Here is a 14,106-nt window from a genome sequence, read left to right as displayed (position 1 = left end):
TTTAATCTCTAGCAGACGTAGATCATAGTAGACTGACTCACCCTCATTGGGGGCTGAGGTATGAAGAACCAGTCAGGATTTTGTGCATGGGAGGCCAGGACAAACTGAGGTGGGTCAAGATGTCATTTGTGATTCTCTAGGTCTTGAGATGTGGCCTGGGGGTGTAATTTTCCCATTCTCCACCTAGCATTTCTCTTGAATCACAGGAGGTTTATTTTGAACTTCAGTTCTCATCTCTTGATTCAGTTTACTTTAAAGGAATGTATTTTGGTTATTTTTTGTTATCCAACCCTTTAGATTTTATTCAGATAAGCACAGAGATTATAATGAATCATCATCTTATTTACTGTAGTAAGCCACTTTTTAAGGGTTTTAGTCAAGAGTCCTATCACTCTTAGGTACTCTTGCTTGTAGAAGAATTCATAATTTTTCCCCTGCAGGTAAAATGCAGGTGCATTAATCCCATTCCTTGAAATTATGCTAACTTTCTGGGTGCAAAAAAAAATGTTCTCTTTCTGGTTTGAGGTGCAGAAAGCATACCATAATTTCTTTCATAAACCCAGTGGATATCCATCTCAAATCACAAATTACTTTGAAACTATGAAGATACAGCCTATACATTTCATACACTACTTTCCACTTGGTAATTCAGTTTGACAGATGTGATGATGTTAAGAAAATTCATGCAGCCATCTGTGACAACATTTAGAGCTTGTCCAACTACAGCACATACAGCACTCATTCAATCTAAGAAACTTTTAAAAAGCATCTATTTTCCAATTAAAATAGTTAGAATAATCCCTCCCCAGACATGGGCAACTACCCAGCCATGACTTACTGCTATATGAATCAAGGCCAAGGAGTAAGGGATTAGAGTAATGAGCTATCAGTTACATCAGTGAGGAACTGAATATCATGGGGGTTTTTTTCTGGAGTATGTGACAAACAGCAGAAGACAAGGCGTTGTTGTTGAAATGAGAGAGTGCATGCATGGCTCTCATATTTCTGTGTGAGATATATCTGCACATTGTGAAGTCCAGTGTAATAAGTCTTCAAACCAATGGCACAGTATACATGCCATAAATCTGATAGTTGAGAAAGTGCAGGACTAAACGGTGTGAGTATTTGGAGACTGCAGAGTATGTGTGTCTGACAAACCCAAGAGAAGTGGGGTGGTGGTGTGCAGCTTTTGTTTGCACAAAGTTTGGAAGGGTACCCACATAACAAAGGCTGTGTAATAGTACGTCCTTGTTTAAGACAGCTCTCACGAGCAAACCCCCCACCTATGGATTGGGAGGAAAAGTAACACAAAAAGCCCTGGGTTGAAATAAGGAGTGTCTAATGAAAGTGATACAATGTAGAACTACCTTACCTATTTCACAGAAAAGCAAAAGCAGAAGTAGCAGTCAGCCAGAAATAAAACAATTCCACTGCCACCCAAACCCACAGCAAGCCCAGTGGAAAAGATCAACACCCCAAAACCCTGGAATTGGAAATAGCAACAGGAAACAGGAACTCTCTCATGTTACAATCTGAACTACAAGCCCCATGACAATTTGCTCCAGACAGCACTTTCCTTTTAAAACTGACACCCAGATGGTATAGAATACTCATCAGCAGATTCAATTGGCTAAACCCATGACACAGGGTCACCAGGCAGCCAGCAATCTTCAAACAGCAAGTGAACAAAATTATTCATGTTCCATGTGGAAAATATTATTTGGTGGGGAAAAAAATAAAAGGGAAAATTAAGGCACGTCAATGACTTATGTATGTGGTGCAGAAAATTGGATATTTCTGCTGCCACTAGTCACAGAGTCACTACCACTAATGCTGCAACTGGTGGCAGTAATTAAGTCATTAGAAACCCCGACATTAGGCAAAAAGTAACATATGAGGTCTGCTGCAGTCACAGAATACCAAAGGTAACACTCCTGTAATAATCTTTGCAAGTGACAGTGACAAGCCAATGTCTCACAGGGGAGATGAAAGTCAGAGCTACTGATACAATTGAGTCTGCATATGATGTCTGAGCAAGCAGGTATGAGAACAGCAGTGCCAGTTACATAGTTTTTGTGCAAACTTCATAGAGAATTTCAACTTTAAGATACAATAAAGAATCCTGTTCTTTTGCAACAGGAACATATGCATTTGATTTTTACTTCATACTCAAATATAGTTTGTAAACTAAATAAGGAGTTCATGACTTGACCTATCATCAAGACCTCAACAGTCTAAAGAGAAATTTAATTCTCTGTATATATTTCAGGGATAATAATGTGAGAATTACTGTGATGTGTTCATTCACTTAAAAAAAAATCATATTGACAGCTATAGATGAGGTGAGAGAGGAGGTCATTGAAAACATGAATGAAATTAAACCACAGTCACAGGTATTCAGCAAAATCTGTACCATCATTGGATTTGTGCAAATTAACTACTAAGTTTCTCAAACACTGTTCTGAATTTTTTCTTTGAGGAAAAATGTCACACTTTCTTACAACACAATGATATGCATTAAAGAATTGAAAGGAGCCATAAGGGTGATGAAACAACAGCAATTCCTTTCCTGCACTCCAGTAAACAACTTAGTCAATGTTTTACTTTCACAGTTACCTGTGCATTTCTTGATATTGCTATTTCTTTTTCCATGTGATCCTAACTTGCATCCAAAGTTCTCCTCCCAAAATTCTGCAAACCAGACATTTCTTCGATTGTTAGCAAGTGTTCGGCTCCGAAAATATCTATCGAATCCTACATTGTAGAGAAGTGAAAGAAACGTTAGAACATAGAATCATAGAATCAGTCAGGGTTGGCTCTACGATGACACAGCATGAAGATAGTCATTTAAAAGCAATGAAAGATTTTACACCGTAACAAGAAAAATATTGAGGTTTCAAACTACTCTAGTATTTTATGAACACACTAGTATCTAAGGTCATTTTTAAAGTATTGTTATTACTTCATATTTTCTAAATATCGCAGCCAGAGTTTCTAAAGCTCCCACAGAATTCTGTAATTAAAAAATGCAATGCAGATAGTTAGGAAAATAGCTTAAATCTTAATATGCAGATGAGCCAAATAAAGAACTGGATACCTGCAAGAAATAAACAAATCTAATCACTACTTAGTCAAAGATTGTGATCCAAATAAATTTCACGTCAAGACCACCTAAAATTATTTGGTATCTCTCTAGTGAATTAGAGTTTCCTGTACACCTTAAATTCTGTGCCTATTTATATGTTTAATGACTCAGTTCAGAAACTAAAGATTTCTACTGGGTTCTGATCAGATTCTGCACCAGCCTTACCCCTACAGCCCAGCAGCCATAATGAAATCATGACTAATACACACCATCTGGATTAAGCCCTTTACAAATGTTTCCATGTGGCTAATTTCTCCAAGTAGCATCAATAGCACTCAGTTTTTCTAATCATTTACCAGTTTACAGCACTTATCCAGACGTAAGACATGTTACCATGTCCAGTACCCTCCTGGGAATAGGTAATTCAAACCAATGGCTTCTGTTTCATCCACCACATCTGAAACTTTAATACAGTTGCTTCTTAAAGTAAGTTTAGGAAAGGAAAGCAGAGTCTAGATTGCTCTCCTCCCAGGAGAATGAGCTGACTCATTATCATCCGATAGTCTTTTTTTTTTTGTCCCAAAAGACCACCAGGCTATGGGTAAGCAGCTCTTCATCACACGTGCTCTCATTAGTAGTCAATTATAAGATTGCCTAATTGCATATTCAGCATCTCCTCATCTCAACAGAGATGAGTGAAATGAATACTGGATGAGGCCAGCTCAAATTCTTTGGTTGGAAAGTTTTCCCTGATTTCCCTGTAAGCAAGGACTACATCATTTTTTTTTTTTTTTTAAATGAGACCTAGGATGCTTGAACATTGTCAGAAAATGGGGTTTGTGCCACGTGCATTCCTACCATCTATTGACGTTCTCTTGGGCAGAATGGTTACTGCTCCTTCTGCAATCTCCTCCTGCTGCTGAACTGGTGAAATTTTTGACCCCCAACTATCTGAGCCAATCCAGAGGAAATGCCCAGATTGATTTGCTTTTTTGGCTGCTTCCAGTATTCGTCTGCAAATAAACAACAAAATAAACAAACTGTGTTTACAAAGTCAATAGTTTTCACAGTCTAAAGTATGTTCAGCAATAACTGTAGTGAACTCAAAATACAGTACTGTGTAAATTGTTTCATCTTTATCTATATTTTTCATTTATCCATAAAGATCTGTTTCATCTTTCTCCATATTTTTCTAGCATGCTTATTGGATTCTTCCTTTTCAATCACCAAATAATACTCTTTTGGATCTATACTCTTAGAAACTAGGAACTAGGTTAGATATCCACAGAATAAAGGACCAGCAAACTGTATAATTGCAACTCAATTTCTTATCACTGGATTGCCATTAATTTTTACACAGGATTGAATCTGAAACCTCTTGTGTTATTCTATTCTCTACTACCCAACTGAGTATCTCTGTAACAGACAAAATTAGAAAACAGGCACCTAATATCATCTTCATTTGCAAACATGATCACTGCTCGAGCATTTGGAGTTTCCAACAACCGCTTGATGATCTTTTCGAATTCTCCTGGTCTTGGTTCCCGAGGGATTTTGAGTGACTGAGCAATGCAAACACCTCCTGAGAAAAATTAACAGGAAAAAAAAAAAAAAAGCCACACATTAAATAAATCCAAACTTCAGATAACCAGGTAGGCAACGAAAACAAGATACCAATCTGAGATAAGGTAATACAGCCAAAGTTTACTTATGTATTTAGAAATATACACTGTACAAATTTAAACATGTAATGCTTCATTAAGAGTTAAAATCAGTTACCCTGTTGCTTTATTTTTTGCATAAAATTTAAAACAACATCCTAAATCAGGCCCTCAAGCACTGTACTGTGGCTCCACTGGACTGAGTTCCACAAACCTACTCCAAACTGTGACAGCTGAGCCTTGATACAGGACTGCATTTAACCTTGCAGCCACAATTTGGACAGCTTATGTTCACAATGAGGTTCTTCAGTATCAGGTGCTATTATACACCTCTACTTTTTCAACAGAAACTATATGGTTAACAATAAATGCTGTGGTTACAAAATCAAACACAGAACTCGAAATGTTCTCTTATGAATACCAATCATTTCTAATTGTTATTATGACATTCTCAATTAATTTGTCTTAATTATTTAGGAGGCTTTGGGTTGTCATTAAAAATTCTAAATTACTAACTAGCAAATGAACACAAACTCAGAGATTATATTTATATCTCTTCCTGACAGAAGGAGGAAAGGGCTAATTGAAATATTTACATTTTACCTGTCCTGCAAAAATGAACAAATTTCTGCAGAAACTCAGTGATTTCTAATGGCTTCCATACAGTGCTGCTGGGGAACCTCTACTTCCCACTATTATCAGATGGAAAAGGAGACAGGGAGAGAAATTCCCTGAGCTTGCTTCATGAAGCACTGAATCCAGTTTACAATCAACTTTCTATACTATAGATGATCTTCCAGTGATTGTTTACAATTTGTTTATTTTAAACATTTTTTTCTTTAAGAAATACTGCCTGATTTGCATTGTTGCATCTAACTCCCACCAATGTTTGCTCTTGTCTCTTGTTATTCTCAAAAGAGAGCCTTTTGTGGAGAAGATAGTTATTAATAAAAGTAGAAAATTAGGCAAATGAGAAAATGTTTATTTCTAACAATACCCGAGACATTACTAAACAAAGCCAAAGCAAACAATAACTTTTGCAACTCTGCATCTAAATACTTCTACACAGTAGGAGCAACAATAAAAATGTGCTCTATTTTTAATAAATGCTGGTATCTATTTTTTGATGTATAAGATCATTTTAGGAGCATACACGTCTACATATTAAAGATAATTAGACAACTACACAGTTAGACAGCTATGTTGTATATGGGGAGGCTTTTCAACTTTCTGAAATCTTGTCTTCCCTGTCAGAACATCAGCCTTATGTTTTCCCAAAGTACTTAAATTAATATATCGACACACACTGTCAGTGATAGGATTTGAACAAAAACAGAGGGGCAGCCAGATGCAGCTTGGGATATACAGCTTCCTGAAGAGGTTACATAGGTTTCTTGCCTTAGCTTTCTAAAGATGAATGTATTTAAGCAAAACAAACATGCCACCTTTTTTACTATTTTTAATCAAATGTAATATTTAATAAAATGCTGGGAATTCGTCGGCAGATTTTGTTCTGCCTTTGCAGAATCTCATCAACCTCAATAGTTCCCTGTGCAGGCAGATCCTAAGGTGGAACCAAGTTTAGCTTTATCCTGTATTCTTCTCTGCTTTGCCTCAAAGAAATAGTATTTGCAAATTAGAACATCTGCCACTTCTAACAAAAAATGATTTTACACATTTGTTTTTCATCTGTAATTGGTAGAAATATAAAACATAAATAAAGTACTCTTATCTGCTTTAAAAAGGAATATACTGTCTTTCTCTGCCAACACAGTTCTTCACATTTTTATCAACAGCTGTGTCCCCACGACAGACAGCAAATTTGCCAATAACAAGAGATGATCCTGTGGACCAGGTGAACCTCATATTCACCAGGTATCTTTGACAATGCAGTAATGAAAAGATGGAAAATGTACCACAAAAAGCTTCAGCTGATTTTCTAAACTAATATTAAGTTATTGTGATAGAGACTTAAAAAGGTTTTTACAATCTCAAATAACAGAGCTGAAATGTAAGGAAAATATTTAGCAGATATCTTGTAAATTTTACAAATAGGAATTCACTGTTAAAACATAAAAACTGAAAAACAATGACAAGCTGTTAACTGTCCCCAAAGTCACTCAGACACCAAATATATAAGAGATCCTAAACAATTACATAATTGTAAATGTTGAGAGTGCTTTTTTCTACTATTTCTATTCATGCAGTGGCCCTTAGGAAGAAAAACAAAAAACAAAACCAAAACACACAAACAAAAAAAACCCCAAACAAACAAAAAAGAGCCAAGAACATTTTTTTCACAAAAACCTTAAATGCAAATATTACAAAATGCATAAATGTCATGCACTACTTACAGCCAAGTATCAGGTAAAGAAAAAATGCAATATCTAAAAAAAACTATTTTCAGTCAAAATGGTGTAGAAGAAACTATTCCATCATTGCAACAACAGCTTCGATCATGACTGTTCTGTGCATCTTAGCACCTCTACGTTGAAGAATGTGTTAAGTACTACTAGGAACAAAATAAAACACACTTCAGCCTTGTTGCTCTATTTATAATGAATTGTGTAAGCTCTCTCTCCAACACACAAAACACTTTGTGTACAACCTCATCTATACATTGCATATACAGCTGTTGCTCAAACAAATAACAGAGTATCAATTTTCAGCTAATGATGTAATGCTAGATGGACAAAGGTACATTACAACATTACGGCGTCTAACCTCTCAGCACCCTGCTGCCTTTGAAATCTACTGCCTGGGCTAAGTGCCCAGACAGAGAGAGACGAGTGCCTAGGAAAAGGATTCACAGGAGCCAGCAAACTGAGTAAGGAATAATTATTCCTCCAAAATATCTAGCAGAGGTATTAAAATGAAAGATTTTAAGACAGTAGTTAGGATAATCCTATGAAGTAGACATAAAAAAGATTTCCCCAAATCAAGAAGAAATAGGATTTTAGAACAGATGTCTCATATGTGATACCACGGAATTGCCATTTGCTGCAGAGGTGCCAAAGGGCAGATGGTTCAGACACCTAATGCTCCTAAAGGATTTATGGCTGTGAATCATTGGCACAAACAGTGTCTACCTGTTTCACTTTGTCAGCATTTTTGACTGGCATAGTGATTGCATGCCCCTTTTGCTGCTTTCTAAAGCATTTATTATCTTTCATTGTCTGGAGATATACCTAAAAAAACACATAACTCTAATTTTCCCTTGGCTAAAATTATGACTAATCCAACATTTGTATGAGGAAATGAAGGCTAACTATTGTTACCAAACCCAAAATGTCATGTTTGAACCTGCTCAATTACAAGGATTTACGGATAGGGTTCAGAGAGAGCTGCACTAAGGCTGTTTCTGAGATCAAGAAGGGAGTCAGACAGACAGACCCATTTCAGGTAGCTCAACTAGGAACAGATACCAGTAATTGTATCCACTCCTATTTCACCCATTCCCTAATTCATATAAGACACAGGAGATGAAAGAAAAGGTTTGAATCTGTCACAGGTTTTAAAGACATTAGGATGTCACTGGTAGAAGCTGTTCTTCAAGTAGTCTGGGAAGAACCAAAACACCTTTGCACCAAACTGTGCCAAGTCTCTATTGTCTGCTCTCAGATCTGTAATACTAAATTTATACTCAGTCATCCCAGAGCTTGATTTGAGGAATAAAACAGTTAATATGAACTGCTCTGTGTCAGTGAAGACAAGCATCCATTTGCCTTCTAACAGCTATCAAGTGTGATATCCTGGGACCTGTAGACGATGAAAAGGAGAGCAGAGGTGGGATCTGAAAATCAAGGCTCACAGCAAGAGGTGCCCTGCTCATGATCAGGGGCAAAGGCAAGCCACTCTGCACCATGGTTAACAGCCAGTAACTCATGCTTTTAAAACACAGGCATAACCAGACCTGATACACAGTAATATGGGTTTGAGCTGTTTTCTCCATTGTGATGAAATACACATCTGAAACAATTTGTTCCATGCTAGGCTTGGCTTGCTTACAGATGCTCTGTGTAACACAGCTTGTGGGAAATAGGTTATTACCAAACAAAAAAAAAAAAGAATAGCTTTTGAAGATATTGTTAATTCACTGGATCAATGAGTTTTTTTCCTTTCTGTGTGTGCTCTTACAATGATGATTCTACCAATTTAAAAAAAAAAAAAAAACACACAAAATGGAAATGTAGTATTTGCATCATCTTTGTGGTAAAACATATGGAGGTTTTGTAATGATAAATATTCATTTCAGTCCTCACGGGATCTGAAATCACAAGAGGGCATGCTAATTGTCAACCATTAAATACTCAAGTATGTGGTGGTGGGTGTCAGAAGTGATGTTGAATGTGTATTTGGAAAATAACAGACAGACTTGGTAGAAAACTTGCACTAACTGATTAATTTCCTGAAGCAAAGACTGAAAGTTGAAGCTAAATATAAATGCAAGGGTCATATTCTCTCCTGCTCCAGCAAGGAGCTGGCACTACATTAAGAACCAAATAAGATACGCAAGAAAGAAAGAACACTGTCTTTGTATCCAAAAAACTGGATACAGTTTTCAGTTCAAGTGTGTTCAGTGTATGAGGCCAAAACCATACTTTTCAAAACTAGTTTACCCTCTCCCCATGTATATGATTAGCCTTAGCATTGCAAAAGGGAAAGGCTGTGCACTTGCTTTGATGAGCTATCTACCCCTTAGAAAAGGAGGTATACCTCACCTGACTCAGCATGTATGAATAGAAGTCAATTATTTCATGTCAGCTTCATTACAAACCACATTGTTCTTGAAAAAGCTCAAGACAAATAGCCAAAGCACATCTGGGACCCCATCCTATCTGGCAGGAGTTTATCAGCTGCCTTCCATTTTTTTTAAATTATATATGACTGGTGACTAAGCCAAGAAAATTTTGATGTAGGCCTGTGGAGTATTTCTAAAAGACATTACAGAAATATGTTAAGGCAGTCAAGTTCTCATTCCAAGTAGGGGACAGATGTCAGAGACTCAGAAGAATCCTCAGTAAAAACTCTACTGTGAGGCTCATAGGGTGCTCTCATAGACAGCCATTGCCTCTGTCTGCCAGGAGACTGCATGTTTCTGTCAACATCACATAAAACAAGAGAACATGAGGAAAACCAGACAATTGCATTTCTCCTCCTCTTCCAGCCCTTCCTCTGATTATATTGAAAGTCTAGAAAATCTAGAGCTGGTTGCAATTGCTAGGAACCTAGTTCAACGTGAAAATCGTTGGAAGTGTTAAAAATAGTAAGATGCTTCACACTCAAGTTTCTGTTGACAAAAATCAGGATAGCCTTGTGACTTAACGAATCCATGAAGACATTCTTTTCAAGCAGACAGACCATTATCTGATAAATTTGGATACTAAGAAATCTATTAAAGAAAACTAAGGTAAATAACTTTCACAGTGTCTGCATGGGACACCACACCAGATACGGTGAGGCTGCACCTGGAGTATTGCATCCAGTTCTCTGCTCCTCAGTTCAAGGACAGAGAACTACTGGAGAGAGTCCAACAGAGGGCCTGTAGGATAATTAGGGGAGTGGGCCATCTCTCTTACAATTAGAGGCTGAAAGACTTGAGGCACTTTAGCCTGGAAAAAAAGACTGACAGGGAATCCTACAAATGACTAAAAATATTTTAGGGGAGGAAGCCATGAGGATGGGACTGAGCTCTTCTCAGTAGTGGCCAGTGACAGGACAAAGGGCAGTGGGTCCAAACTAGGAGATTTCACTTGAACTTAAGGAGGAACTTCTTTACATTGAGGGTGACAAAGAATTGGAGCAGACTACCCTGAGAAGTTGTGGAGTTTCCGTCCCCGGAGACTTTCAGAACTTACCTGGATGTGTTTCTGTGCAACCTGTTATAGGTGTACCTGCATTTGCAGGAGGGTTGGACTAGATGATCTCCAGCAGTCCCTTCCAAGTGCCTACCAATTTATGGTTCACTACTGCTGATAGTCAGGAGTTTTTAGGAATTATTATCTAAACTACAGGCAACTTGCTGCCATCCTCTTATGTATCCCTACATGTCCTTAACAATTATTTTCTGGAGTATGAGTTAACAGGGAATAAAACTTAGAAAGAAATAATTATAGGTTGAAGATAAATTTCTCAAGCAGTAATTCTTCAAAATGTAAATGTCTCCTCAATGACAAAGTACTGTAGCTGGGAGGTCTGAATGCAGCCATCCACTCTTTTCAGAGCTACCTTCACTTAGCTACCCCAAGAAATCATAGGATCACTGATGTGGCTACATGGACTTTAAAGCAGCTTAGCTTTACAAGTAAGAACATGAGCCTTCTGCAGACTTTCTGCTCCCACTGAAGTCCATGCCATGGCATCTTCACTGTTATTCATGTCTAAACTGGTTAGATAAAATCTCATTCCTAAGTTCTTGTGGCTTTCTATTTCCTCAGAAGCTAAGTGTCATCAGCAAACTATAGCATAACAGAGGATGAGACATTTTGTTATAATCTTTCAACAGGCAAAAATGTTCTGCATTTTGAGTCTGTACATTGGTGGAGTTTTTCCTTATTTTCTCAAAATCCTTTAATGTTTATGACACTGATGTTTTTATGGCACAGGCAGGTGGATGACACTTCTCACTAACATGTCAGCTATAGTCATGATCTTTTCTGCTCAAAACTATAATCCTTTAAGAGATCAAAGTCCTTTTTTTAATGTTTTAGAAAATAAATTATTTCTGAAAAGAAATTTGCTTGAATATGCTCCTTCATTTCCTTCATTTCTCTAAGATTCTCAGTACTAATGGGCATAAGTAGCAGTAAAAATGTGGATTTGATGTTTTAGGGAGTTTAGATGCAAATGGTTGCTTCAAAAGATTCTAGAGATGGGTCAGGCAGAAAAATCACCAGTGCTCCTCCAAGTATAGTCAATGAACAGTCCCAAAACACCCAATGGGTACATTCATCAACATGAAGATGTCACAGAAGCTTATAGCATTCCTTACAGCTATGTTTAGGCAGGAAAAGAAACCATAAGAGCAGCTGAATTTTGTAAAAATATTAATTTGCAAATAAACACAACCTTTCCTCTTTTAGGATATTTGTTCCCTACAGGGAACTTTGGTTTAACTTTTCTTTCTTTTTTTTCTATAGCTCACCCTGTTTAAATATTTTATCAGTGATATAAATTATTGTCTTCAGTTAAGTTGTCCTCAATTGCCTGATTTCAGTGGTGGGTTGGAGTCCTATTTTTACCTTGCAAACTTACAGCCATTACAGTGTATAGAGATTGCCTTCAGTCACCTCCTTTGCACTTAAGTGCTGTACACAAGCAGCAGGACCTGAGTTTTTAATCATGCCTTCAAAAAAAAATAACAGTAAGTAATGTAATTTTGAAGAAGACACTCTTCTTCATGGTCATAAAATATACATAGATTTATTGTATTCAATGGAATATTAGAAAAAAAAAAATCCTTTCTGCTTTTTCCTATCTTCCAGAATGTTGGTGGCAAAAATAATTATTTCCATCTTACTTCATGTGTTTGTTTAAACAAACAGTCCAGTATCAGGGCATTATTCTTAAAATTAGGCATATATTTTTTTAGGTTAGATTATCTTTAGTCATCAAATATTTATTTCCTCAGAATCTGAACCACTGAAATAGTCTGCACGTAAAGACTACCTTAACTGCAATGAAATTAAGTCTAAATACTGATGTTGAGCTCAGATGTGACAAAAAAAAATAGTCTTAAGTTTGAAGTAAAACAAAGTAACTGGCAGCTAAATTTTGTCTGCAGCTGGAAAGAGAATTCTGTGGTTTTCTCTACATGATATTGTAAGCCCACATTTGATTTTAAATTCAAGAAGAGATTCCAACAGGGAGTCTTGTAGGCAAAACTAATTCCTAGAAAGCAAATAAAATATAGATTCATGGTTTCTTACAACCAGATCTTGCACATGGAGGTAATGGGGTTTGCTGCATAAATTCCCCACATAGCATGCCTACACTGAAGTTAAGAACACGCTAACATTGCTCGAGTGCTCATTCACAACCTTGTGCTCAAAGAGCCTTGTCTGCTTTCACAGAAATTATCATCAAGAGCCATGCAGGAACAAGCTGAAGTTCTCTTCCAGGTCATAATTAACTTACAGGAGATGATATCATATTTGAGGAGCTTTGTTTAAAAGAGAAAAGATTTCTATGCTCAAAGAGACAACTGTCATCATTTACCGTGGTTTCTTCCACACTTACAGTTGATCAGGACTTTTTTTCAAAGACCTAGCTTAGCTTTTGAAAAGGCAGCTTAAAATATTTTGCTTTTTTTTGACAAAATGTTGAAGGATGAAGATATACTAATTGAATTTTTTCGCCTTTAGCATTATGATTAGCATTAAGATAAAACACGATTTTTATTATTTCAAATGTAACATGTTGACATTTTGGGGGCCGGTTGGAACTTAACTCTGATGGCAGAAACATGGCTTCATTCTCACTAACATTTTAAAAGGACCAAAATACATGGGGAGAAAGCTGTTATCCATGCAGGATGAAACACAAGAACCTGCTCTTTCTAAGTGCATAGCTAATGCAAAATCCCTTGTAAATAATGGCAGCTAATGGGAACTGGTTTTCCTTTCCTAGATTGAACTTGGAAAGGGTCAGCCAGGACATATAGATTGCAGTCAACCTCAATCAAGCTGCTCAGAGACATCAGATGGACAAATGCAACTGTTTTCAGAAGTAAATATGCTAATGGTACACTACAATAAAAGGGAAATGTGGATACTTTTACTGAAGTAGTATCGAATGAAAAGCAATGTCTGTAAGTCAAGGAAGGCTTGGGACATGGAAAATGGATCAAACACTGGGAAGATGGTTGGATTACAGTTTGATTCTTGTCACACAGTAGTACCCTTCTTTGTTCTATGAGAGTTGAAATCTTGCAAATGCTCTTCAGGCTTTGTTACTGATGTTTTAAAGTTAGAAGAATTCAGATCTGGGTCCTCGTGCAAATAACAGTTGTGCTATAGGAAAACGCCATTAGCTGCAAAAGAAGTGGAAGGAAATGGTTGGTTTGTGATAGACTATGTATTGAATGTGTCTAGTGAGTGACAAAAGGGTGTCCACAGCTCACCTCCTAATAAAATGTTTGACAGATCCACCATATTGTGCAGAAAGTGAAGCAAAAAAAACCCCTATTACACAAAACCTCCTGTAATCACTAAGTATAAAATTACTTTTACTAAACAGTGCACAGTAGTGGACACCATTATGCTGTTAATACAAGCTTAAATAAAAGCCTATTTTAATGTGCACCTAGTCTCCACATAAAGCTATCTTATCAAGGGCCCGAAGGACTTTTCTATGGCCATA

At 36.9% G+C, this 14,106-nt stretch overlaps 1 protein-coding gene across 1 annotated transcript in view; it reads right to left on the bottom strand.

The window, feature by feature from the left end:
* GRM8 (glutamate metabotropic receptor 8) overlaps nt 1-14,106 on the bottom strand; it is a 320,064-nt gene that overhangs the window by 175,026 nt on the left and 130,932 nt on the right. Inside the window, exons 3-5 of the mRNA XM_054399899.1 lie at nt 4,532-4,667; nt 3,944-4,098; nt 2,617-2,754 (exon numbers count right to left, since the gene is read on the bottom strand). Of these exons, the coding sequence (XP_054255874.1) occupies nt 2,617-2,754; nt 3,944-4,098; nt 4,532-4,667 (429 nt within the window). The remainder of the gene's footprint in view (nt 1-2,616; nt 2,755-3,943; nt 4,099-4,531; nt 4,668-14,106) is intronic.

The sequence above is a fragment of the Indicator indicator genome, chromosome 3 (assembly GCF_027791375.1).
Source record: "Indicator indicator isolate 239-I01 chromosome 3, UM_Iind_1.1, whole genome shotgun sequence".
Classification (NCBI taxonomy): Eukaryota; Metazoa; Chordata; class Aves; order Piciformes; family Indicatoridae; genus Indicator; species Indicator indicator.
The sequence above is the reverse complement of the archived record's forward strand: the minus strand, read 5'-3'. Positions and strand labels throughout refer to the sequence as shown.